Source organism: Peromyscus leucopus, chromosome 2 (genome assembly GCF_004664715.2).
Source record: "Peromyscus leucopus breed LL Stock chromosome 2, UCI_PerLeu_2.1, whole genome shotgun sequence".
In the NCBI taxonomy this organism is placed as follows: domain Eukaryota; kingdom Metazoa; phylum Chordata; class Mammalia; order Rodentia; family Cricetidae; genus Peromyscus; species Peromyscus leucopus.
Genome location: NC_051064.1, coordinates 22,302,875 through 22,326,979, shown reverse-complemented (window position 1 = coordinate 22,326,979; position 24,105 = coordinate 22,302,875). Strand labels below are relative to the sequence as shown.

Below are 24,105 nucleotides of genomic sequence, written 5' to 3'. Positions count from 1 at the left end.
GCGTTCAAGACAAATTCTGCAGCCAAGGACCTGCTTAGTTTTTGTACATGTTCCGTGAGTGTGTGAAAGTGTGTTCTTGAGTGTGGTGGGTTCACATTTCCATACCTGTCCATCAGTCATTTTTCTCTATGGGTTTAGAGTTTTAAGAGAATATGCTTATGAATCTCCGCTTGTGACAAGTTTCTCTTGTAATTCTGGCAGGTTGGTTCTTCCTCCCCCTAAACTTGAAGCCTATTGAGTAAGGTATATATAGGCTCGGGGATCCTGCATCTTTACTTCTTTGTCAGCTAGCTTTTCTTGTTGTGTTACTTAGTGTAATTTTTAGTATTTACATATTTGATACTACTTTTGAATATTAACTTCTGGCTCATGATTGCCCAATATATACCCCCCACTTTTGGGAATTAGTATTGTTTATGTAATAAGCATGGCAGGTAGAATTGGGGCCCCTTGAGTATCCCAGCACTCTTTTCCTTGTAGAGGCAGTCCCTTGAAGTAGTGTTGTAGTGTTCATTATCCCTGGGACAGTGTCCACATTAATATGTTTGTATGTATGTCTGCGTCTGCAAGAACATGCAGTTTTTATCAACTTTGTAGTAACCCAGTGTTGCTTTTCTTTCTTTGAAGCTTTTTTGTTCAGTATTATTTTGAGGGATTTACCTGCATTAATGTCATGCATGCCCTGTTACGTCAATATGAATTGCTTGATTGATTTAATTTTAATTAAATTTATTATTTAATATGCCACAGTTTTCCTCTTGTTTCATGCATGGCTAGTTGTTACTTTTATCATAAAGGATAATGCTGCCTGGATATTCCTTGTTTCTGTCTCCTTGCAGCATGTGGTAGGGTTCCAGAAGCAGCCCTTTCAAGGGAAGTGTGAGCTGAAGGAATGTCCACCCTTAGCTTTACCAGCCTGTCTAACTCACTCACCAAAGTTTTTACCAGTTGATGTCTTTCCACTGACTAACACTGTTTTTGCTTATTTTTGAGACAGGATCTTGCAATGTAGCCTAAGTTCACCTCGGAAGAACTTCCAAATGATGGGTGTGCACCACCAGGCCTGGCAGGGTCATTTGTTTGTTTATTTGTTTTTAATTATGAGACAGAAAGCTTTCTTTGTGTAAGCCTGGTTGTCCAAGAACTCACTCTGTAGACCAGGCTGGCCTGGAATTCAGAGATCTGCCTACCTCTGCCTTCTGATTGCTGGGATTAAAGGCGTGAGTCACCACCTCAAAGCAAGCAGGGTCATTTTTAAGGCATATTTTTTTTAAAGTAGAAGCGTGTGTGTGTGTGTGTGTGTGTGTGTGTGTGTGTGTGTGTGTGTGTGTGTACATAATTTAAGTAAAATTTATAAATATATGAGTACAATATTAACATACATCATTTCCACCCCTTCCTCTCCTCTCTAATTCCTCTTGTGCCCCCCCCACTCCCTTTCGTATTCAAAATTTATTATTTTATTTTCGTTACACATACACACATATACATGAATATATTACTATGTATATGTTTAGAGCTGACCACTTGGTATGCCTCCTGGGGGACTTATTCATTCATTCTCATTCTCTCTCTCTCTCTCTCTCTCTCTCTCTCTCTCTCTCTCTCTCTCTCTCTCTCTCTCACCATTAGTTGCCTTCAACTTAAGGGTAAAGTCTTGTGAGAATGTTCCCATCTACGTTTGCATGTCAGCTGGTGGTGTTATTCAGATCTTGTTTAGGCAACACACTGTTAAAATTTTATGGATGTAGCTTCCTGTTACATACAGAAGACAGTGTCTCCAGCAGGCGCTTTTTTTTTTTTTTTTTTTTATTTTTTGGTTTTTTCAAGACAGGGTTTCTCTGTGTAGCTTTGCGCCTTTCCTGGAACTCACTTGGTAGCCCAGGCTGGCCTCGAACTCACAGAGATCCGCCTGGCTCTGCGTCCCGAGTGCTGGGATTAAAGGCGTGCGCCACCACTGCCCGGCTCCAGCAGGCATTTTTGTCCTTTAGCTCTTACCAGTCTTTTGCTCCCTTCTTCCTTGATGTCCCCTGAGCCTTAGCTATAGAATTATGTTGTAGATGTATCAGTTGTTCTCTACATTTTGACTAGCTATGAATTCCTATAATTTTAATATAACCCATTACAATATTTTTAAATTATTTTGAGTCTATAATTTGAAAAATTCAATGTCTTTATATATGTTGTAATCAGTGAAGAATTTGAATTTATTTCTGTCATTAGGTTCCATTGTGGCTAAGTCAGATAGGAAGGGATCAAGACATAGATGACAAGCATACATGCCCATCATGAGCTTTTATAGGCACATCCCACATAGGAAGCAATATGAATTCTTGCTTCCTATGTGGGATGTCACATTTCCCAAGATATGAGATGGCATCTCTGCATTACAGAATATTGTGAAGGCTATTGTTTTGTGGGATTAAATCATTAAATTTCTGAGTTCTCTGTTTGTGAAATTAGTACAGTGTCTGCCAAGTTCTTGTTCAAGCACCCATTTCTTTTCTCTAACTTCATCGCAGTATTTGAAGTTCAAGTAAGTGTTTTATTTATTTACTGCTGTTCGTTATTGGAATGCTGACATATGCCTGTAATTCCAGCATCTAAGAAGCTGATGCAGGAGGATTATGAGTTAGAAACCAGCTTGGGGTGTATAATAAGTTCCAGGCAAGCCTGAATATATCAAGGCCTTATTTCAAAATGAATGAATTACTGTTAATTAAATAAGATTTGTAGAGGACTTTGGCATTTGTCCATTTTAGCAATAACTGCTATGCATCTAGAAGTCAAGTGGTATAACAAGTCCCTCTCTGGACATTTTCCAAGAGTCAGTATTTATAATTATAAGATTTTGATTGGTGTGGTGTCTCCACAACATGACCTTGGTTAAGTTCAGATCTCTTTATCTGTTTTCTCATGTGATGCCAGGCTTACTGACTTTACTGTTTTGTTTTTGTTTTTGTTTTTGTTTTTGTTTTTGTTTGAGCTTGATGTAAAACTATGTACAGGTGCCTTGTAAACTACAAAGTGGATTACTAATAATAGTACTTAAAGCTAATTGTTCCCTTCTTTGAGCTTCCTAAAATTAAATTAGTGGGGGTAAGTTTTGCCTATTCAAAAAGGCTGTTGAGTTTGCTGATTTCAAACCACTTGAGTTTAAAAAAACAAGATCATGTTAATCACAAAATAGTAGCTATTTTGATTTTGGATGTCTTTTGTACTCCGTAAACTTGAAAAGGTTTCTTTCTGTCTCAGCTGTCTTCATGACCCACTCAGGATTGGGACAACATTCTAGTTTTCACTAGTCTTCAGGAAATCAGGGACACGCAGTAGTCACCTTCTACCTGAACTTCTCTGCTTAATTCTATGATGCTGCATGTGCTGGCTACTTTAATATCAACTTAAGGAAACATCATTTGGGAAGCGGGGCTCTCAGATGAAAAACTCATAAAATTGCAACCATAAATGCGAGTTTATAGGGGATTTTCTTAGTGATTGACCTGGGAGGGCCCAGCCCATTGTGTGTGGTGCCACCTCTAGGCTGGTGGTCTTGGGTACTATAAGAAAGCGGACAAAGCAGGTCTTGAGGGAGCACAGCCTTTTAGTAAGCAGCGCTCCTCCATAGCCTCTACATTGGTTCCTGTCTCCAGATTCCTACCTTGAATTCCTGCGCTTCTCTGGATAATGGTGACTGCAATCTAGAACAAGAGATAACCTCCTCCTCCTCAAGTTGCTTTTGTTCATGATGTTTTATCAGAGCAATAGAAACCCTATTCTAACTGCATGAAAGATTTTTGAACCCCCCTTCAAAAGAAGGAGGTTTGTAGTTCCGCAGGCCTGTTTTGTAGAAATGGATCTGTTGGTAAAGAGCTGTCTCATCTGTTTGGATAAAGTATCTCCTTCAGTTTCAAAGAGAGAGTAAAAATGTGCATGGCCCCAATCACTTCTCAAAACTTTGCTTCACTTGGTAGAAAAATAAATAGCAGAATGAGTTTTCAGTTATAAATTAAAACAAATAATTGTATTCTGATGCTTGTATCCTAATTTCATCAACAGAATTGTGCAGAAATTTCTATTTCTATTTCTATTCTAATAAAAATTCTATTTCTGTGTTGTCTAATAGAAACAAGATTTTAGTGAAAAACTTGGATAGTTCACAGAATTTGCAGGAAGGCAGTAGAATTAAGTTTCAAAATGGTTACGATCAAGGAAGATAGGACACAGCCATATTCATGGTATCACAACAGTCTGCTTAAAAAGATGCTGGGCACATCCAGTGGCCTCTGTTGGGCTCTTTCATCTCTGTTGTAGCCACCATGGACTGTTCTCCAGTCCTTGGGGACTGCAGCACCCTCTCAAGATTCCAGGTTCTGAGCAGCAGTGTCTCATTGGCCCAGTCACTATCAGTTTTCACCTCAGCTTCCAGAGAGCTCAGAGAAGGGGGCTCACAATGCCAGACTGCCAAAAACAAATGTCCCCTAGTTCTGTTTTTGTTTGTTTATTGTTGTTTGTTTTGGTTTAGTTTGGGGTTTTTTGTTTGTTTAGTTTTTTGTTTTTCAAGACAGGGTTTCTCTATGTAGCCCTGGTTGTCCTGGAACTCCTGTCAACCAGGCTGGCCTCGAACTCACAGAGATCTACCTGCCTCTGTCTCCTGAGTGCTGGGATTAAATGTGTGCACAGCCTCCACCCAACCTTGGTTTGTTTGTTTTTGTTTGTTTGTTTGTTTTTTGTTTTTTAAAGCAAGGTCTCACTATGTTGCCCTTAGCTATCCTGGAACACCCTATGTAGACCAGGCTGTCCTCAGATTGTGATAAACCATTTATGACTAGCATGCTTCTTATAGGTCATGTGCAATGGATTTTATTCCATAGTAATAATATTGCACATATATATTTACCTTCTTTCCATAGCATCATGAAAAAAGTTTCTTTTTAAGCCACTTAGTTCTGAGACAGTGTCTTACTGTGTAGCCCAGACTGACCTTGAGCCCTTAATGGTCCTTCTACCCCATCTCTTGTGTTCTAAGGGTATAAGAATGGAGCCTCATGTCCACTCTGGTGTTGTTTCTTTTGCTTTCCTTCCCAACTCTGGAAGTTTTTATTTAAGAAGTCCATAGTAGAGTACAGCTGGCCACACTTTTTATCTATTTTATTATTTTTTGAGACATGATTTCACTGTGTAGCCTGGCAGATTTCAAGCTTGCAGTTTTGCTACCTTGGCCTCCCAAGTACTGGGCTCATAGGTCTGTGCCACTATGCCGCCCAGCTGATGTTTTAGTTAAGCAAAAGAGAAGTGTTCTAGATTCCTCATGACTGATATATTTTATCATGATTTATAGCAAAAATAGTATAGATGAGATCTTTCATTGGATATGGGTTAGATTTTTTTTCCAGGGTTGTTGGTGTGTGTGTGTGTGTGTGTGTGTGTGTGTGTGTGTGTGTGTGTATGTGTATGTATAGAGGTCAGAGGATAATTTTGGGTGTCCTTCCTTGGGAGCTGCCCTTGTTCTTTGAAAAAGAGTCTCTCATTAGATTGGAATTCATTGAGTAGTCTGGGCTGGTAGGCCAGTGAGCCAGCTGCTGAGCTCCTCCTGCCTCTGCCTCTCCAGTGCTGGGTTCACAAGCACACGCCACCACACTTGGGGATTGAACTTGGGTTCTCCTGCCTACAGCCAAAGTACTGTACTGACCGAGCCATCTCCCCAGCCCCCCAAGGTTTCTTTTAGACAAGGCCCAGAATCAGGTCCATTTGACTTCGTAACCTGGAGCTCAGACATATATACAAGCAGTACTCATCTTAACCTTGCTCAGTCAAGTTTAACATTTGGTGTCTTGTTTTAGTTCATCTGTGTTGGTTATGACTCGCTAAATTGAGCTCATGACCTGGCAAGTTATACTTAGTATTTAAAAACATTATCCTGGGACTGGAGGGATGGTTCAGGAGTTAGAGCACATGCTGCTCTTGCAGAGGACCCAGGTTCAGTTCCTAGCACCCACATCAGGTGACTGGCTCACATTTCCTTGTAACTCCAGCTCCAGGAGTAGCTGACACCTCTGGCCTCAAGGACCTGCACACACGTACACAGACAAACACAAAATTAAAATAATTTAAAAAATTAAAGTATTTTTTAAAAATTATCCTGGAACACTCTCTGGTTCTAGCAACAGACTTTGTAAGTTGAAAAGTAGGGTGTGCCGGCTGGTGGTGGCAGTGGCGCACGCCTTTAATACCAGCACTTGGGAGGCAGAGCCAGGAGGATCTCTGAGTTTGAGGCCAGCCTGAGATACAGGGCGAGCTCCAGGACAGGTACCAAAACTACACAGAGAAACCCTGTTTAAAAAAAAAAAAAAGAAAGAAAGAAAGGAAGAAGAAAGAAAAGAAAAAGAAAACAGAGAAGTAGGGTGTGCTTCAGTTTTACTTGTCCTGGTTTTTCTCCAACACTGGCCATTTTCTATGATTGATGCAAACGAGCGGGGAAAGGGGAATGAGTTGGGAGGAAGTTACTCCCTAAGAAAAGTACTACATGCATCCTTTTGTTTTCCTATTTTGTATTCAATTATTTTTTACTTTATGTAGATTGTATGTGTGTGTGTTTCTTAGTGTGTGTGTGTGTGTGTGTGTGTGTGTCTTTCTTAATGTATGTCTACACCGCATGCATGCCAGGGAACAGTGGGGTCAGAAGAGCTGTTGAATCCTCTGGAACTGAAGTTACAGACAGTTAGTTATGAGCTACCATGTAGGTGCTGGGAACTGAACTTGGGTCCTCTGTTAAGAGCAGTAAGTACTCTTAACCGCTGAGCCTTTTAGCCCCTACTTTCTGACTTTTGAACTAAGTTATTTCTAGCTTTGTATTTGTAAATGTATTATACTTCTAAGTTTTCCTATACCTACTTATATTCCAAATCCTTCCACTTTACCAGTTGAATTTGGCTTCTCTTACTGAAGGATTTTTTAAATCAGACCAAGAGAACAGTCACAGTGAAGCTGGCTGACAGAATTACTCAAGAATTTGAACAAGGCAAGGGCAAAATCAAGAGTCCTTAACTGTAGTGGGATTAGAGTCACGATGGGAGAAGACTGACTAAGTGATAGAGAAAACAAAATCTAAGGAACATAGTAAAAGGACTGAGGATGTGGCTCCATCAGTAGAATGACTGCCTAGTATGCATAAATCCTTGGGTTCAATCCCCAGCGCCACATAAAAACAGACAGGCATGGTGTCTGCACACCTGTGATTTCAGCATGTAAGGACACAGAGGCAGGAGATCAGATCCCTCAGCTACATAGCAAATTTGAGACCAGCCTGGACTTCATTAGAGTCAGACTCAGTAAAAAACTAGGAACTGAACCTGGGTCCTCTGCAAGAGCAGCATATGCTCTAACTCCTGAACCATCCCTCCAGTCCCAGGATAATGTTTTTAAATACTAAGTATAACTTGCCAGGTCATGAGCTCAATTTAGCGAGTCACAACCAACACAGATGAACTAAAACAAAACACCAAATGTTAAACTTGACTGAGCAAGGTTAAGATGAGTACTGCTTGTATATATTTCTGAGCTCCAGGTTACGAAGTCAAATGGACCTGATTCTGGGCCTTGTCTAAAAGAAACCTTGGGGGGCTGGGGAGATGGCTCGGTCAGTACAGTGCTTGCAATGCAAGAACAAGGGCAGGTGGCCCTGCCTTGGCGGCCAGGCAGAGCCTGAAGGAACATTGGAGGGCTGTGGCTCAGGTCTGCCTGTAGCAGTGTGCCAAGGGCCTTAGAGGGGCTGGAAGGCTGCTGCTTGTGTTCTGTAGGAGCTCCAGAAGCAGCTGAGGGAGTGCTGGGCAGGTTGGCTATAGAGAGTTGCCAAGTGCTGTCGCCCTCTGGAAGCTGGGTTGTGCCCCTGCCGTAGAGATTCTAGTCGCACTAGTAGGGAAGCAGTCAGTTGACTCCCATGTAGTATACTCTTGTGAGCTGACCTTTTCAAAGGGAAAGTCAGGACGTGTAGATTCAGGACAGATCATGCCAGACATGGAAGTCTAATGTAGCATACTTTTATTCCCTAGAATATTTTCCTCTCTGAAAAATGTCCCATTTAAATTTTATTTTGAAAAAGTGATAGTTTTTCTTTAAGTGTAGAGTAGATTTGTCAGAGAGAAATGAATAGTCTCTATGCTCTCTTTAGCAAACATGACATTAACTCAGCATTCACTGAGTGTCTACTACTGAAGGAAGTTTCAGATGAGCAGAAAGGGAATGTGAACTGTACCTGAGGAAGAAAGCTGGATGTGCACACAGGGAGTGAAGGCACAGTATACTAAGTGCCTGATAAAGTAGGCCTGGGTGCTTTAAAGGAAAGCACTAGCATGCTGCCACTTTGTGTCCTCTTGATGCTTCTCACAGTCGATGTCATTAAGGCGGTAGTGTGTCACTGTGATAGGAACAGAGCCTGAATCCTTGCAGGAGCCTTTCCTCTCAGTGTCCCACAGTATTCAAATCTAGTCCAATAAATACTAGTTGTCTCTCACATTGGTGAGTTGGTGGTCTGCATTGAAGTGCCGAAGGCTCACAAATGCTAAAAGCTAAGAATAGACATACTTAGAGGAATTAGATATGCCTCTGCTCTACGGGGTTAAAATCAACAGAGCTAAGGATTGGGACTTAGCTCAGTGGCAGAGCACTTTCTTGTCTAGACAGTACAAGGAAGGCCTGGATTTCGTCTTCAACAGGGGTTAGGGGTGGGTGGATGCAACAGAGCCAGCTGTGGAAGGTCTCTGATTGAGGATCTGCATAGTCTGCCTTCTGAAACAGAGTGAGTGTCCATGCCCTTGTAATAACATAGCAGGGGTAGCAGATGTTAAAATAACCCCTCCCTTCTACCTCCTTTACCACCGTTTCCCTGGTACAGTTGCAAGTGGTAGAGATTAACAAAATAGAATATTGCTGATAAGTGATAGAAAGCTAATGTAGTAAAAATGAAAAAGGTGTTACAGGAAGTGAGAAAGAATTTTCTGTCTAAAGAATAGGCACTTCAAATGCAGGCTCTTTATTTTTAAATAAAAGTTATGTATGTACTAATACAAAAATATAAAAGGCATGAAAACTGGTTGTGGAGATGGAAGATGGCCTCATACAGCAGAGTATAGAGGTTAAAATGTACCAATCCATATGACAGAGTCTTCAGTAAGTACAGCCAAAGTAGGTAGGGGAGTTTCTTTGCTGAGAAACCTGACAAATTGCTTCAGCCAAGATGAACAGTAACTTTTATGATGCGTTAAAAATAGAAATCTCTGGCCTTCTCCCAAACACTCATAGCCCCAATCTAATCATGACAAAAATCAAATCCCAACAGGGAATGCACTCCAAGGCAGCTGAGTGCTAACCCCCAAACTGTCGGTCTGATCAAGGGCAGGGAAAGGTGAAACTTCATCATGGTCCAGGAACCCACCATGGTCCCGGAGCGTAAGGAAACATGTTAACAAATGCTTCAAGATGCCTGGATGATATCCTGAAGGCAAAAGCTAAGAAAGGGAGAATGGGAACTTTGAGGAGATAAAGACAAAGAGCTGAGGATGTGATTTAGTGGCAGAGTGCTTGCCTCACAGGGATGCCCCAGCACTGGGAAGAAAGACCAGAACGGGAAGGAGTCAACTACGGGTGCTCTCCACTGTGTACATCCATTGTGGGTGCTTAGCCAACAGCTGCTGGGCGCAGTGTGTCCACTGCCTTCATGACCCCGCTCTTCAGGGCCCTTCAGTGAAGCCTGACTTGGTATGTTGGCCAGAGTGCAGGTCTGTTTTCTAAGAGTGCATGCCACACCCAGGAAGAGCAAGATCATCACAGAGGCCTGTCAGGATTTTCTTCAGCTTTGACTGGAAAAGGGATTGTGTTCTCCTCAGAAGCCAGACAGTGAAATCAATTGTTTATAACTTTTAACCAGAAAGTATCCCCATTTAAAAATCAGAATGCCTGGCTCATTTTGTGAAAGGTTATGTGCCTTATGGATATTGTCGTAGAACAACATGTGGTACTTAACTCTTAAGGATGAATTAAGCCATAAATTAAGAGGGAGGGGGAAGTCACTGGATAGTAGAGGAAGAACACTAAAGAAATATGTACAAGCACAACATGGTGGTACTTGCCTGTAATTATAGCACTTGAGAATCTGGGGCAGGAGATTACAATTTAGGGCTAACTGGGCCCACCCAATAAGACCCTGTTTCAAAAATAAAAATAATTTGAACATACAAAGGCAAACTGTGTAAGTGATATGACACAGGGACACATAGACATTCCTTTGAAGTGACCTGCTTTCCTCGTTTCTCCTTGCTGCATCCCAGTGTCCCCGTGTTCTGTCACCCGCACAGGTAGATGACTTGCATAGCAGGGTGAGTTCTCCATGGCATCTTACACTCCCACCCCAAAAACCCAAATGGACTGGTTTTTGTTTTGTTTTGTTTTGTTTTGTTTTGACATAGGATCTTGGCTATGAAGCCCAGATTTGCCTAATACTTCAAACTCCCAGCAATCCTCCTGCTAACTCCCAGCAATCCTCCTGCTCCAGCCTCCCACATGCTGGGATTACAGGCATTGCTGTTACAATTTTCTTTTGATTCTTTAGCAGTCTTTCAACTCTGTCAGCATACTTGTTTTTAATGCTTTCCAGTTTTCAGAAAGTGTCTTACATTGTTCAGACTACATTGTTTGGGTAATGTGACATTAATTTCTTTATTTCTGTGACCAAGTTGTAGTCCCTTGAACATAACGAGCAAGTATTCAATAAATATTTTTCTTCTTTCTTGTGTTGGGTTATTACTGCTTTTGCTGGGTTTTGACTTACTGATTGGATTTTGTTCTGTTTATAACAGCTTAACTGTGCTTTTGTTTGTGGCTTCTTCCCTGTGTCTTTGTTTCTCCAACATTGTTCCTCTCTTATTTATTTGTTCTTTGTGGTTTTGCATAGTTTGGGTTTTTTGTTGGATTATTGAGACAAGGCCTCTTACAGCTGAGGCTAGCCTCAAGTTCATAGCCAAGGATGGATTTAAACTCATAATCCTCTTGCTTCTGTGTCTGGTATTACTGAGGTGTGTCACCATACCTTGCCATTTTTAATAACACATAGAAACTGTAAAATAACAAGCTTTGTTGTGACATCTCAATGCATGTATATAACATGTATTGATCATATTTGCCCTCCATTACCTTGTTATTGCCCTCCCTCTTCTTCCTGATCTCCTTCCTCTTCTTTAATTTATTTATTTATTATTTATTTATTTATTCTGTTTATTTTTATGTTTTTGTTTTGTTTTATGGTTTGGGTTTTTTTGGGTTTTTTTGTTGTTGTTGTTGTTTTGTTTTTTTGTTTTTGCTTTGTTTTGTTTTTGCCTCTATATAGGGCCTGTCAGAGAAAAGAAGTGAGACTCGCCTCTCTCAAGTCTAGTTTATTTTGGCTAACATGATCCTATCCAGTTCCATCCATCTTCCTGCATGTGATATGATGCCCTTGTTCTTTACTGTATTCCACAGTGTATATACAGCCCACATTTTACAGTACTCTTCTGTTACCTTTCTTTATGAGGCACCTGCCTTTAGATTTAGTCCACACCTCACTTCCAGATTAGCTTATCTTGAAATCCTTGAGTACATCTTCAATGCTCTCTTTCCAAGTGAGACTGTAGGTTGTGGGTTGAAACTTTGGCATGTCTTCAGGGGTTATATCTACTCAGCTTGCTGTAGTCAGCAGTGTGCAGTTGAAACAATGGAGAGCCACACAAAATCAATAATAAATAAAAGTTAAATAATGAAGAAGATTGCTCTTCGGATGGAGCCCGCCAGCAGCATGTAAGCAGTTCTGAAGTCAGCTGTCTTAACAGGAAGCTGATTGGATATGAAAATCTGGTTTTCAGAGACACCAGCATAACCACTTTTTAAAGAAGTTCTTAGAATATGTCTTTAAAACTTCGATTGGGTCAGAGAAATTTGGATAGAAATTTTTATCCTAGTTATATTCATCTTGAAGAATCCTTAGTTTAATACTTATATTAAATTTTTGAATTTTCAGCATACTCTTACATTTTGTTATTTGAACCTTAAGATACTCCTCTGAGGGAAGAACACTGTTTCCTCTTTTCTTTGTGTGTGTACATGTGTGCATGGATGTGTTGGTGTTACTGGGGATCAAATCCAGGGCTTTATGAGTGTTAGGCAATGCTTTACTAGTGAGCCATGCATTTATATAGCCCTAATATAGTTTTCTTTTTCTCAGTTTATAAATGGGAAAATTGAGCTCAATTTCTATACCTTATTTTGTTCAAGGGTTATGAGTAAAAAAAAACTAAAAATATTTAATTAAAATTAAATTAAAAGGGAAGAATAATATTTATTATAATGAAGCTATATATAGTAAGACTGTTTCTAAAAAGGTTTTGTGTGAACCAGGCCATGGTGGCTCACGCCTTTAATTCCAGTACTCAGAAAGCAGAGGCAGGCGATCTCTGAGTTCAGGGCCAGCCTGGTCTACAGACTTGTATTCAAATTGTATAAATTTAACACTTAGACCCTTAGCCAGTTCTAATCCCAGCCCCTAAAGAGACTAAGACTTGAGGATTGGTGCAAATTCAAAGACAGCCTAGGCAAGACACTGACTCAGAAAACCAAAATCAAACAAGCTTAATCCTAGGCTAGGGTGTTGACTCGCTGGAGTATTTCCTACCTCCGCCCTCTCCTTCCTTCTCTCTTGAAGGACCGTAGTTGGTCAGCACTGCTTTACCAGTTAGCAGTTGGCCCTGCTACTTTTCATACCCTTCACTTTTGTTTCCTCTCATATTTTGAATGAAAATTGTTTGGCTTGTGAAAAATTCTCATCAATTTTTAAGAATCTTTAGGTTACCAGAGTCCTAAAATGACTCGTTGGATTCTTAGGAATTATTCCCATGTTTCTTGCAAAGGACTTCTTGCCTAAAAATCTCTAGAGAACTAAGTAGATAAACCTTCAAGCCCTAAACAGACCCACAGATTCTGTGGGGTGGAGCTTCGGGAGTCTGATTTTTAATGTGCCTAGTGTTTGCTACTGACAGGTCTTTAGGTACTTGGTTCTCCCAGTACTGCTTCCTACAGAAGGAAGAGTCAGTGACTTGAACCCTGAGGTTAAAAAAAAGGTAAAAGGTAAAAGGCTTGCTTTAAGTTCAAGGCCAGTCTGTGCTACATGAACCAGGGCAGGGAAAAGGAAGAGAAGAAACAGACTTGATGGTAGCAGCACTGTTAGATGAATCATTTGTATTAAGTGGAGAGAGGAAGCGATACCTAACTCAAGGCCTTAGTTAGGTGTGGGATTATCCAATTAACAAAATGGCTCAGCAGGTAAATACCTTCCACCAAGCCTGCTAACCTGAGTTTGATCTCAAACCCTCGTGGTGGGAGCAGAAAACTGACTTCTGCAAGCTGACCTCCTACACCACACGTACACCATGGCACACATTTTTACATGCATACATATACACACCACAATAGAATTTTCCACATAAGGTGCTTTGGAGGAAGAAAAGATGAATAAATTTCAGATCTTGTCTCCAAGGAACTTTGTTTATAGAAGAGATGAAAATAGACATTTAAATAACTGATAGTGGAAATTAAAGTTAGTAATAAATGCCTTTTCAGAAATAGAAGTAAGTCCATTAAGAATCATATCCAGCTAATCGAAGAAAGGCCTTTGAGAATGGAGGCAATTGGCTCCACAGAGCTCAGGGAGAGGTGGGCAGTGGCAATAGTGTTCTGTTTGCTGAGGAAAGCAGAGTGCCTTTGCCTTCTCAATACACCCATCCTTTCCACACTCTCAAAGTCCTGCTCCTCTAGACCTTTTCCTTTTTCTGAAGCCATCTCAGACAAAGCTGAGGTTGAGGGTTAGCTTACTAACTGCTACATGTGGCAGCTCTGAGTTCGCTGAGCCAGATGAAGTTATCCTCTTGAGAAACATGGGTGTGTTTTGAATGTGAGATTCTTGGAGATTTGTCCACTGAAGAAAAGGATTTGATACAAAGAGAAGCATAAGCTTGGAGGTGAAAAAGGCTGGCTAGTTCTCAGGGCCTACAGAAAAGGCTGAGCCCTTTATAGAAAAGGGACACTATTCCAATCAGTCCACACTGCTCTAGGGTGGAAGGGACTCTTTTTGGGTGGCACAGCTGAGTATAGGGAGCTTAGCATTGAAGAAGTAGAGTTTTGTAGAAGTCTGTTGGATTTTGACTTTTTAGTTAAGTAAAGATAATAAATGAGTTCTAAAGTTACTCTGTGTTGTAAGTGCTTCATAATTTTAACTGACTTAATTCTCTCAGCTCTGTGATATAGATGCATTCTTATCGTCTTTTTGTAAAAGACACAGAGTACACAAGTCTTGTGCAGCTTCCCTGGGTGGTGCTGTGGTGGGGACTGCGAAGACCTAGTTGCTTTCTAGGAGTTTAGCTGCCATGCCTCTTTTACATGGAAAGCTAATGAAAAAGGAAGAGAAAAGGGTTATTTTAAAAATTTGAGAACTGCAAATAATGGCTGACTGGATGACAGCGGCAGAGCCCTTGGCTGCCACTTTTCTATGCTTTTGTAAGTAAGGTCAGTGTTAGCTTCTGTGGTTTTTACTTTCCTCTGATTATTTGTTTATTTTTTAATTCCTAGGTGTTGGTAAATCGTGCTTATTGCTACAGTTTACAGACAAGAGGTTTCAGCCGGTGCATGACCTCACAATTGGTAAGTTTTATACAAGAATAAAACATTTGAAGTTTTCAGTAGCTTATGTGCAGCATGCCAGTGGATCCACTGTAAAAGCAGTGAAACTAGATTTGTTGTGCAGAATTTAGTCTCCATTACTTTTTGGAAATACATATTGTATAAATAAATATTAACTGACTTTTCATACAGGGTTAGAATACAAAAGACATTAGTACTTAAGATTTCAATTATATTTAATTATGAATCATACTATTAAGAGACAATACTGCACCATGGTAGGAGCTTAATGGAAATTAAATCAAGTCTGTCAGTAACTGGGGAAGCTGCTTCATCACTCCACATTTCAGCTTTTCTGTCTGTACAGTGAGGATAATAGTAAGAACTCCACAAAGTTACTAGGAGCAGTAGATGAACTGTAAATATAAAGCATTGGAACAGTGCCCTCCAGCGTGGCAAGTACTGCTTTCTTGCCTATAATTATTAACCAGGACCATCAGCTGAGTAGGAGTTATAAATGAGGTAAGTTCTAGTAACAAATAAACAGTGTTAGTTATTGTTATTTTGTATAGTGCTACTACTACTTTTTTACCAGTATGCAAAGCTACAAATTTAAAATGAGTGAAAAAAACTAAGAATTTTAGATAGTCACAGTTTGTTTGAAAAAATATGTTGATGGCCAGGCATGGTGGCATGCTCCTGCAAACCCAGTACTTGAGAAGCAGAGGCAAGAGGTTCACCACAGGCTCAGAGTTAGAGTAGTCATTATAGTGAGTTCCAGGCCAGCCAGGGCTATGTAGCAAGATGTCTCTTAAAAAATTAAATTATCTATCGATCATTCAATTGATAGATAATCTATAGCAACAGTTCTCAATCTGTGGGTTGTGACTCCATTGGGGGTCGAACAAACCTTTCACAGGGATTGCATATCAGATATCCTGCATATCAAAGGAGTAATTGGAAATCTCATAATTCTTTTGCTTAGTAACAGTCACTGACTGTTTATTTCTGTCTGGGAGTTGTGTTTGTTTTGTTACTGTTTATTTAAGAGAGATCTCAAAATGTAGTTCAGACAGGCCTTGAATTTGCAGTCCTTCTGCCTTCAACTCCTGACTTCTAGGGTTACAGTTGTGTTCTACCACATGCAGCCTCTTAACTCTAGTGATTCAGTTACTTTACTGATTACTCTTTCATGAACAGCAAATTCAGGAGGACCTAGGAGTTCAAGGCCAACCAACTTCATCTCCATAGTGAGTTTGAGTCTGTCTAGTCTAGGCAACCTGAAGCCCTGTCTCAGAGCGAGAGGAGTGATGAAGGGTAGTTCAGCCAAGACTAAGGTTGAGTGAAAAACTCTTTTAGAAACCCACCGCTTTTAAACACAGGTATTCTGCTTAGGCAGACGGTGCTTTCTCTAGAAGACATGGGTGATTAAATGCAAATCTTAGTTAGCATCAGGCATAGGATTCCTCCCTGTGAGGGAGGCTCCAGAGGTAATGCCATTGCTCTTGGTTGCCCACCAGAATGTAATAGTATGACAACCCTGTTGTTAAAAACACAGTGCACTTTTGTTGCAGGACAAAAAGAAGTCAAACTGGAACTTCCTACCTGTTGGTTAATTTCATAGTTGGAAGGTGCTCGGCAAGCCTCTTTGGGAGATAAGCTATCAATGCTGTTACCCAGCAGCAAACCCTGCATGTTACAGTGCGGTTCTTTCAGGCACGAAATACCCACTTTTGCAACAGTGGCACAAGGTTATGGCGGTAACTGTACGCCTTTGGATTCGATTGGAGGCCTGCTCCACAGGAGGGAATTCATGTCTCATACTAGGGAGGTCTTAGGCCCTAGCCCCTTAGGGCCTATTACTGTTGTCATATTAGATGAACAGAATCGTTATACAGACAGATTAGTGTTGCACTTAGTGGTGAATGCAGAGCCTCAGGACTGGTCAAAGTAGTGAGAAGAAGTGACTGTCAGTGCTTAGTCCTAAATGTTACATCTATATCAAACACCCTGTCCCCACTCCCTGGCTTAGATAAAAGAGGGCATAGAAAAGAATGTTAGAATTACTCCTGGGCACGACATGTTCATTTTTCCCCTGAACTACATAAGATCAAGCAAACAAGACTAGTCAGCATTCCAGTAGGCAGCACTAAACTGATTGGACTCAATCAGTGGTCTACAAAAAGAAGACATGCATCTGAAAAGGGGATGATGTGTTTAGCACCGGGGAAATAGAATTGGGAGGTGCATATGATGATGATACATTGTTTACATGTATGAAATTGTCAAGGATTAAAGAAAAGATATTTTTTAAAAAGATGTATTAGTTGCTTTTTCTATTGCTGTGATGAAACTTTGTGCCCAAGGCAACTTATAAAAGAAAGCATTTGATTGGGCTTATGGCTCCAAAGGGTTAGAATCCCTGGTTGGAGTGAAGGCATGATAGCAAGAGCAGCTGAGAGGTCATTTCCAGAACCACAAACAGGAGGTAGAGAGTACACCGGGAATGGCACAAGCTTTTCGAAATCTCAAGGCCCACTGCTAGGAATACACCTCCAACAAAGCCATCCTTCCTGATCCTTCCCGTTTATACCAGCTAGAGACCAAGTATTCAGATGTGAGCCTATGAAGGCCATTCCCCTTCAGACCTTCACAACAGAACAACCTCCAACAACGGGAATATCTGTAAACCACTTGTTTGGATAGTTTCAAGTCTATACAGTGATGATGGGTGGAGCTGGTAACACTGTCGAAATCTAGTTCCGTGACCCACCCCCATTTGTTTGTTTGCAGTGGATTTAAACCCTAGTAGTAGCCAGTTGTAGGAAAGGAGTGTCCTAAAATGAGTACCAAGTCGTTGTTCTTAAGAGTTTTTCTAAAAACTGCTTCCTTGTCGTTGAGTCCTATGCGTAAAGACCGAAGTTGCTGCAGTGACCCCGTGGAGCAGATGATCCTGACCCCTGTCGGAATTGGCATACACGGTACTCAGGAGAGGACAGCTGCCAGCTGCCTTCACTAGCTGGTTGGCTTATGGTAGACATGGGAAACTGGAGGCTAGAAAAAGAGAGAAGGCAGGAATCGTTTTCTGCTTCACTCTTAGCCTGGGCGGACTTATATTCTCCATTGCTCCAGCTCCTGTCCCTTGCCTGGCAAGCCACTGCTAGTGTGGCTCCCGAGCTCTGACCCCAAAGTCTCCCTGTGTCCTCCTGGTCAAGAAACAGCTGCAGTTTCCTGCTGTGCCTCATCTGGGAGCTGAGGCCCCTCCTCCTCTTTGCTTCCTCCTGTGTTGTAAGCAGTTCTGTACACTAGGTACTTAAATATTGAAGCATGGCTTTTGCTTTTCTGACTAAGACCCTGGTTGGTATATCTCCTTTTCACATCTAGCCCTCACAATTTTTTTTCTATTTTTTTGCGGGGAGCTGAGGATCGAACCCAGGGCCTTGCACTTGCTAGGCAAGCGCTCTACCACTGAGCTAAATCCCCAACCCCTATTTTTTTTAATTTTATTCTTTGACAGTTGTATGTATGCATGTATGTATGTGTATATATGATGAATTGTAGCCCTTATTGCCCATAATCTGTTTAATTCCCCTTCTCTTGTTGAAACCCTTCTCAGCAAGCCCCTCTTACTTTCCTGTCTTTTTTTAATGTGTAACCCACTGAGTTGAAATAGCCTGCATAAGAATGGGTGGGAGGTTATTTACTGGAGCCTGGGCAACCTACCAGTGATTAAACTGAAGAAAGTGACCCCCTGCCTCCAGCCACCATTAACTGTCCTTCAGGAGAGGTGGGGCCTCCCGAGCTCACCCTTCTTCTGTGATGAAATTTGATGGGCTCAGTCTTAACGTAAGTGCAGCTGCAGCTAGTTCATGAGTCTGTCAGCTGTTTTATGTCCAGAAGATACTCTTTCCAGCACTCTGCCCCAATGCAGTCTTCTCCAGACCCCTTCCACAATGTTCCCAGAGGCTTCAAAGTGGTGTGATATATATGTCCCACTGAAGGTCAGGTACTTCATAATCATTTCTTCTCTGCACTTTGACCGGTTGTGACTCTGTATTAACCCTCTGCACTGCAAAAAGAGGCTTCTCTGTTAAGGACTGGCTGAAAGCTGCACTGTTTTATAGTTATTAGTGTAAGTATTTAGAAGATAGTTTGATATTATGTTTATTTAGCAAAATAATAATAGTTGGTTCTCCTTTATGGCCCATGACCTCCCTCCTCATGTGTTCTTGGCCAAGTTTACAGTATCGGGCATGAGTTTCCTCCTGTGGACCGGGCCTTAAATCCAATCAAAGCAGTTATCTGCATGACATTCATGACATGCCAATGGGCATATCTTGCCATGCCAGTTGATTTTTGTAGCTCAGTAATCACAGCTGGCTAGGATTTTGATAACTTCTCCTTAACAGCTTTCGTAGCACCTTTTGACAACGTGAGAGCTAGCTAGCAGGAAGGAAGCATCCAGGTCAATTCCAGCTGGATTTATTCATGTCCTGCCACCAAAGTCTCTAGTGCCTTGAGTAATAATATGTGACTATTTAAGTTTTGCTGGGCATGCTGGAGCAATGGCAACCGCTTATATTGTTCTATATGCTCTGGCAGCCCTCTGACCAACAGCTCTGGGGATGTAGAGTTGTTGGCACTGGGGTTTTTCAAACTTCATCTTATGTAACAAAATCCACCTCATAGATTAAGCAAAATGAGACTTTATTGTTTTAAGTATTTCTTTGTGTCCCACAGAAACTGGGGAAGGGGAGCAGCTGGATCAGGCCAGTATAACGGCCTAAAGCTTTTAAGGGGAAGGGAACTTCTCTCTCTGTACCACACATTTCCTTCATACCTGCTTTATTTTTCTCTCTGCCTATCCCAGTGGTTTATTGTTTTTGTTTTTCCTGTCTCTGTGGCAATTAATAGTTAACTATGAACAGCTCCAAGGTTGTATTGTTCAGAAGATCAAAGGTTTTTGTAAATGTGTATCCAAGCTCTTTGGGAAAGAAAGTTCAGTGCCTCGATTTGGTAGAGACCCACTTAATAGCTTTTATTAACTGGGAGCTACATATGTGGGTCAGCTCAGACCATAGGCCCAGGGTCAGCTTGTTCATCTTACCAACTCTGGCCTGGTGGTGATTTAGACGCATAGTCACATAATTGCCATCATAATTCCCTAACCTTTAAATGTTAGCTAGTTGTCTTAGTTACTTTTCTGTTGCTGTGAAGAGACACCATAACCAAAGTAGTTTATAAACTAAAACATTTAGTCTTAGTTAGGGTTACAATTGCTGTGAAGAGATGCCATGACCACGGCAACTCTTATAAAAGAAACATTTAAATGTGGTGGTTCACTAACACTTCAGAGGTTTAGTCCATTGTCATCATGGCAGGAAGCATGGCGGCATGCAGGCAGGCATGGTGCTGGAGAAATAGCCAAGTCTCCTACATCTTGCAGGCAACAGGAAGTTGACTATCACACTGAGTGAAGCTTGAGAAAAAAACTCAAAGCCCACCCCCACAGAAACACACTTCCTCCAGCAAGAACACATCTACTCAAATAAGGCCACACATCCTAATAGTGCCACTCCCTTTGGGGTCATTTTCTTTCAAACCACCACGGGAGGCCTAATGGCACACACCTTTAATCCTAGCACTTGGGAAGCAGAGGCAGGCAGATCTCTGTGAATTCAAGGCCAGCCTAGCCTACAGAGTGAGCTCCAGGACAGCCAAAGCTACATAGTAAGGCCCTGTGTCAAAAACAAACAAAACAGCATAAGAAAGAAAAAGAAAGCATTTAATTGGGGGCTTACTTACAGTTTGAGAGGGTGAGTCCATGACCATCATTGTAGGGAGCATAGTGGCAGACAGGCAGGCATGGCATTAGATCTGTAGCTAAGAATTACATCCGGATCTGCAGGTTGTGGGGAGAGGGGGACTAGGCCTGGAGTGAGCTTTTGAAACCTCAAAGCCCATCACCAGTGACACACATCGTCCAACAAGGCCACACCTTCTAGTCCTTCCTAAAATAATTCTACCAGCTAAGAACCAAGCATTCAAATATATGAGCCTAAGGAGGCCAGTTCTCATTCAAAGCACCACACTAGCTAGCATATTTTTACTTAGTTCAATTACAGTCAATTGTATGCTCTTTAGAAACACTGGGTCTTGAGGTTATGGTTTCTATCTGTCTGCTTTCTTAACTTTCTCTCTTGCTTTTCTCTAACCCATAAAGACAGCATGCCCCATTGAGGCTTAGCTGCTTGCTCTCCAGTATTTTTTCATTCCTCAGATTCCTCTTCTCTGTGGCACTGGCTTGACAGTGCTGCTTATTCCAGGTATGGGAAATGAAAGTGTATGTCTGTTATAAGGAATTCTTACTGACAGGAAAGGTGCAGAAATGCTGGAAAACAGCCAGAGTATTTCAGTGTGATGCCCAGCTCCAACTTAGGTGGTAAATGAATAAGTAAGTCATGTTTTAAAACTTTACGATAAGGATTGTTTTTTTCTAAGCAGCCAGCATAAATCTTATAGAAGATGTATGTGGGCATTTTGCCTTTTACCTGCTGTGTTCAGGGAACCTACTTTCAGTGGGTTGGAATGTTTGCTAAGTGTCTTCACTCTGTTGTGTGCTTGCCTTTACCTCATGGATAGCTGATATGACTTATTGAGACTTGGGCTGTGTGACTTTGGTGGTTTGAATGAGAATGGCCTCCATAGCCTCATATATTTGAATGCTTAGTCACCAGAGAGTAGAACTGTTTAAGAAGGATTAGAAGGATTAGGAGGTGTGGCCTCGTTGGAGTGTTGTTTCACTGAGGATGGCCTTTGAGGTTTCAAAAGCCCACACCAGGCCCAGTTTTTCTTTCTCTGCCTGCTGGCTTTGGATCAAGATGTAAAGTTCTCAGCTACTGCTCCAGCGCCTTGCCTGTCTGCTTCCCACCATGACCACCATGGACTAACATTCTGAAACTGTAAGCACACTCCCAATCAAATGCTTTCTTTAATAAGCGGTCCATTGGTCATGCTGTCTCTTCACAGCAAAGAACAGTAACCGAGAAAGTGTTAAATGATAGAGGGCTTGAGGGGTGGTTCTGTAGTTAAGAGTGTTTACTGTGTAATTATGAGGACCAGAGCTCAATCCCAGTATCCATACACACCTGAAACTCCAGCTCTGAAGGATTTTGACACCCTCTTTGGATTCCATGCTCACACAGGCATGCATACCTGTATGTAGATGTAACCAACCGTCTTATTAAATAAGAAACACAGAAACAATGTAAAAGAGAAAGCCGAGAGGTCAGAGCTCAGAGCTAAAATCTCACCCTTCCTCCTGCGGTGTCCCAGCTTCCCGAAAGAGACCTACTTCCTGTCGGTTCGTTTTTTTTTATAGTATGTCGTTCTGCCTTCTCATTGGTTGTAAACCCAAACACATGACTGCCTCGTCACTGTCTGAATGTACAGCCCCCTAGGTCTTAAAGGCATATGTCTCCAATGCTGACTGTATCCCTGAACACACAGAGATCTTATGGGATTAAAGGCGAGTGCCACCACCGCCACACTCTTGCTATGGCTCTAATAGCTCTGACCCCCAGACAACTTTATTTATTAACATACAATCAAAATAATATTTCAGTACAATTAGATTACCACCACATTTCCCCTTTTCTATTTTAATAAAAAGAAAAAAAGCAAAAGGTTATAACTAACAAAAGAAAAACTATATACAAAAGTACAATAACTATATACAATATATACAAGATAAATACCTAAACAGGTATTTGACAAATCAGAGAAAATAATTCCATTATCTATCCTATTTTGGTAAATCCAAGATGTATCTAATGTACTTTCTATCCTAATTAATTTTCAACTATAACTAACTAATCTTCAACCATAACTAACTAATCTTCAACTCCCTCAGAGACCCAAGAAGGGAATAATATTAGCTAACAAAAATAAAAACAGGAAGTGCATGCAAGCAACTTCCAAAAAATTTTGTGAGTTGACAGAAACAGCCAGCTACCTGGGCAGTCACCTGAGGTTTCTCCGCAGTGTTGGGGCATCATCTTCAGCCTATAGGCTTAGTGTATCTGACAGACTCATTTGTGAAGTAGGATGTACACAAGGTCAACAGTTCAACCTCACATTGGGTGAGAGCAGTCCACGTACCAGAAACACCTGAATTCCACTAGTGTCCTGTCATGATTCAGGATTTTAAATTCTGGAAATTGTTGACAGTTTTTTAATTCAGCTGTCCATTCTTCTTGGCTGTGTATATATGGCTTCATCTCAGCATCCCCTTCTTCTCCACATCCCTCTATCGAATGCCAGTCTACTTTTGAGAGGCATGAGCTTTCAGCTGCTGTTCCATTGTACAACAGAATCCATCGGCCCTCTGCCTGTTAAGCTGCCTTCAAAGAAAAGGGCACCGTACCTTTTCCGGATGCGAAGGCCACTTCAGGGATGGGGCCATATTGTCCTGGCCTCAGAAGATGCCTTTTGATAAAGCCATAACCACACTTGTTTTGGCAAGAATCAGTAGTCCCTTGTTTCGTGATCTGTCTGTCCATTTTGTCCTGTTGATTCAAGGATACTTTGTTGTCCAGTGGCTAACTTTTGCCAAAATGAAAGTTGACTCCATATGCAGTTTCTTCAATGCCCATATTTTCTCTGAAGTAGATTAGTACTGCCAGGAGCCGACATGTCTCAAAAAAGAAAAATTTTCTAAGTTATTAAAACATTTTAAATGCCATATTCTATAGATCTCTGAAGGGTTTGAAGATGACCTGTCTAAAACATCTCTGCTCAATTTTAAAACATATCTAATATGACTACAAGTTCTATGATAATGTCTAACTACTAGCTTTCATTTCTTTATATCCTAATAGTTGATAATAATAACATTCAAGGATCAGAAATTTGCATTACATTGTTAAATGGATGGAATAAATACAATTAGAAATATACATATAGCATTTTCTAACAATATCAATTTCAAATTTGTATACAATATAAAACAATTCAATCCAATGTAAAGTATTTAAAACTAGTAATTGTCTTTTTCTTTTCTTTCTTTCTCTTTTTTTTTAAACAAGAACCTTAAATCTAATCTCCTTTGCTTAGCCTTTTTCCTAACCCTTGACAATAACTTGTAACCAACCCCCCTAAATACTGAAAATTATCCCAGACCCAAAACCCATTAAAAAGACCAAAAAACCACCCGCCCCACACCACCTCTTTGGGAATGTGGGCGTCGTATTCTTAAAATTGCTTCCTGCTGGGTATGGGCGAAGTTTTCTTTATCCTGAAAGAAAAATTTTAGGTTAATTGTCAAATTCTAGGAGAGGTAACTATATCCTTCATTATCCAGTCTGTGTATAATGCCAAAGTTCAGGGTTTATCTCAAGTCCTTATTCAAGT

The 24,105-nt window shown here is 41.0% G+C and overlaps 1 protein-coding gene across 1 annotated transcript in view; it reads left to right on the top strand.

Moving 5' to 3' along the window:
* The window catches only part of Rab2a (RAB2A, member RAS oncogene family), a 100,440-nt gene that overhangs the window by 20,487 nt on the left and 55,848 nt on the right, over positions 1 to 24,105 (top strand). Inside the window, exon 2 of the mRNA XM_028878518.2 lies at positions 14,644 to 14,715. Coding sequence (XP_028734351.1) covers positions 14,644 to 14,715 — 72 coding nt within the window. The remainder of the gene's footprint in view (positions 1 to 14,643; positions 14,716 to 24,105) is intronic.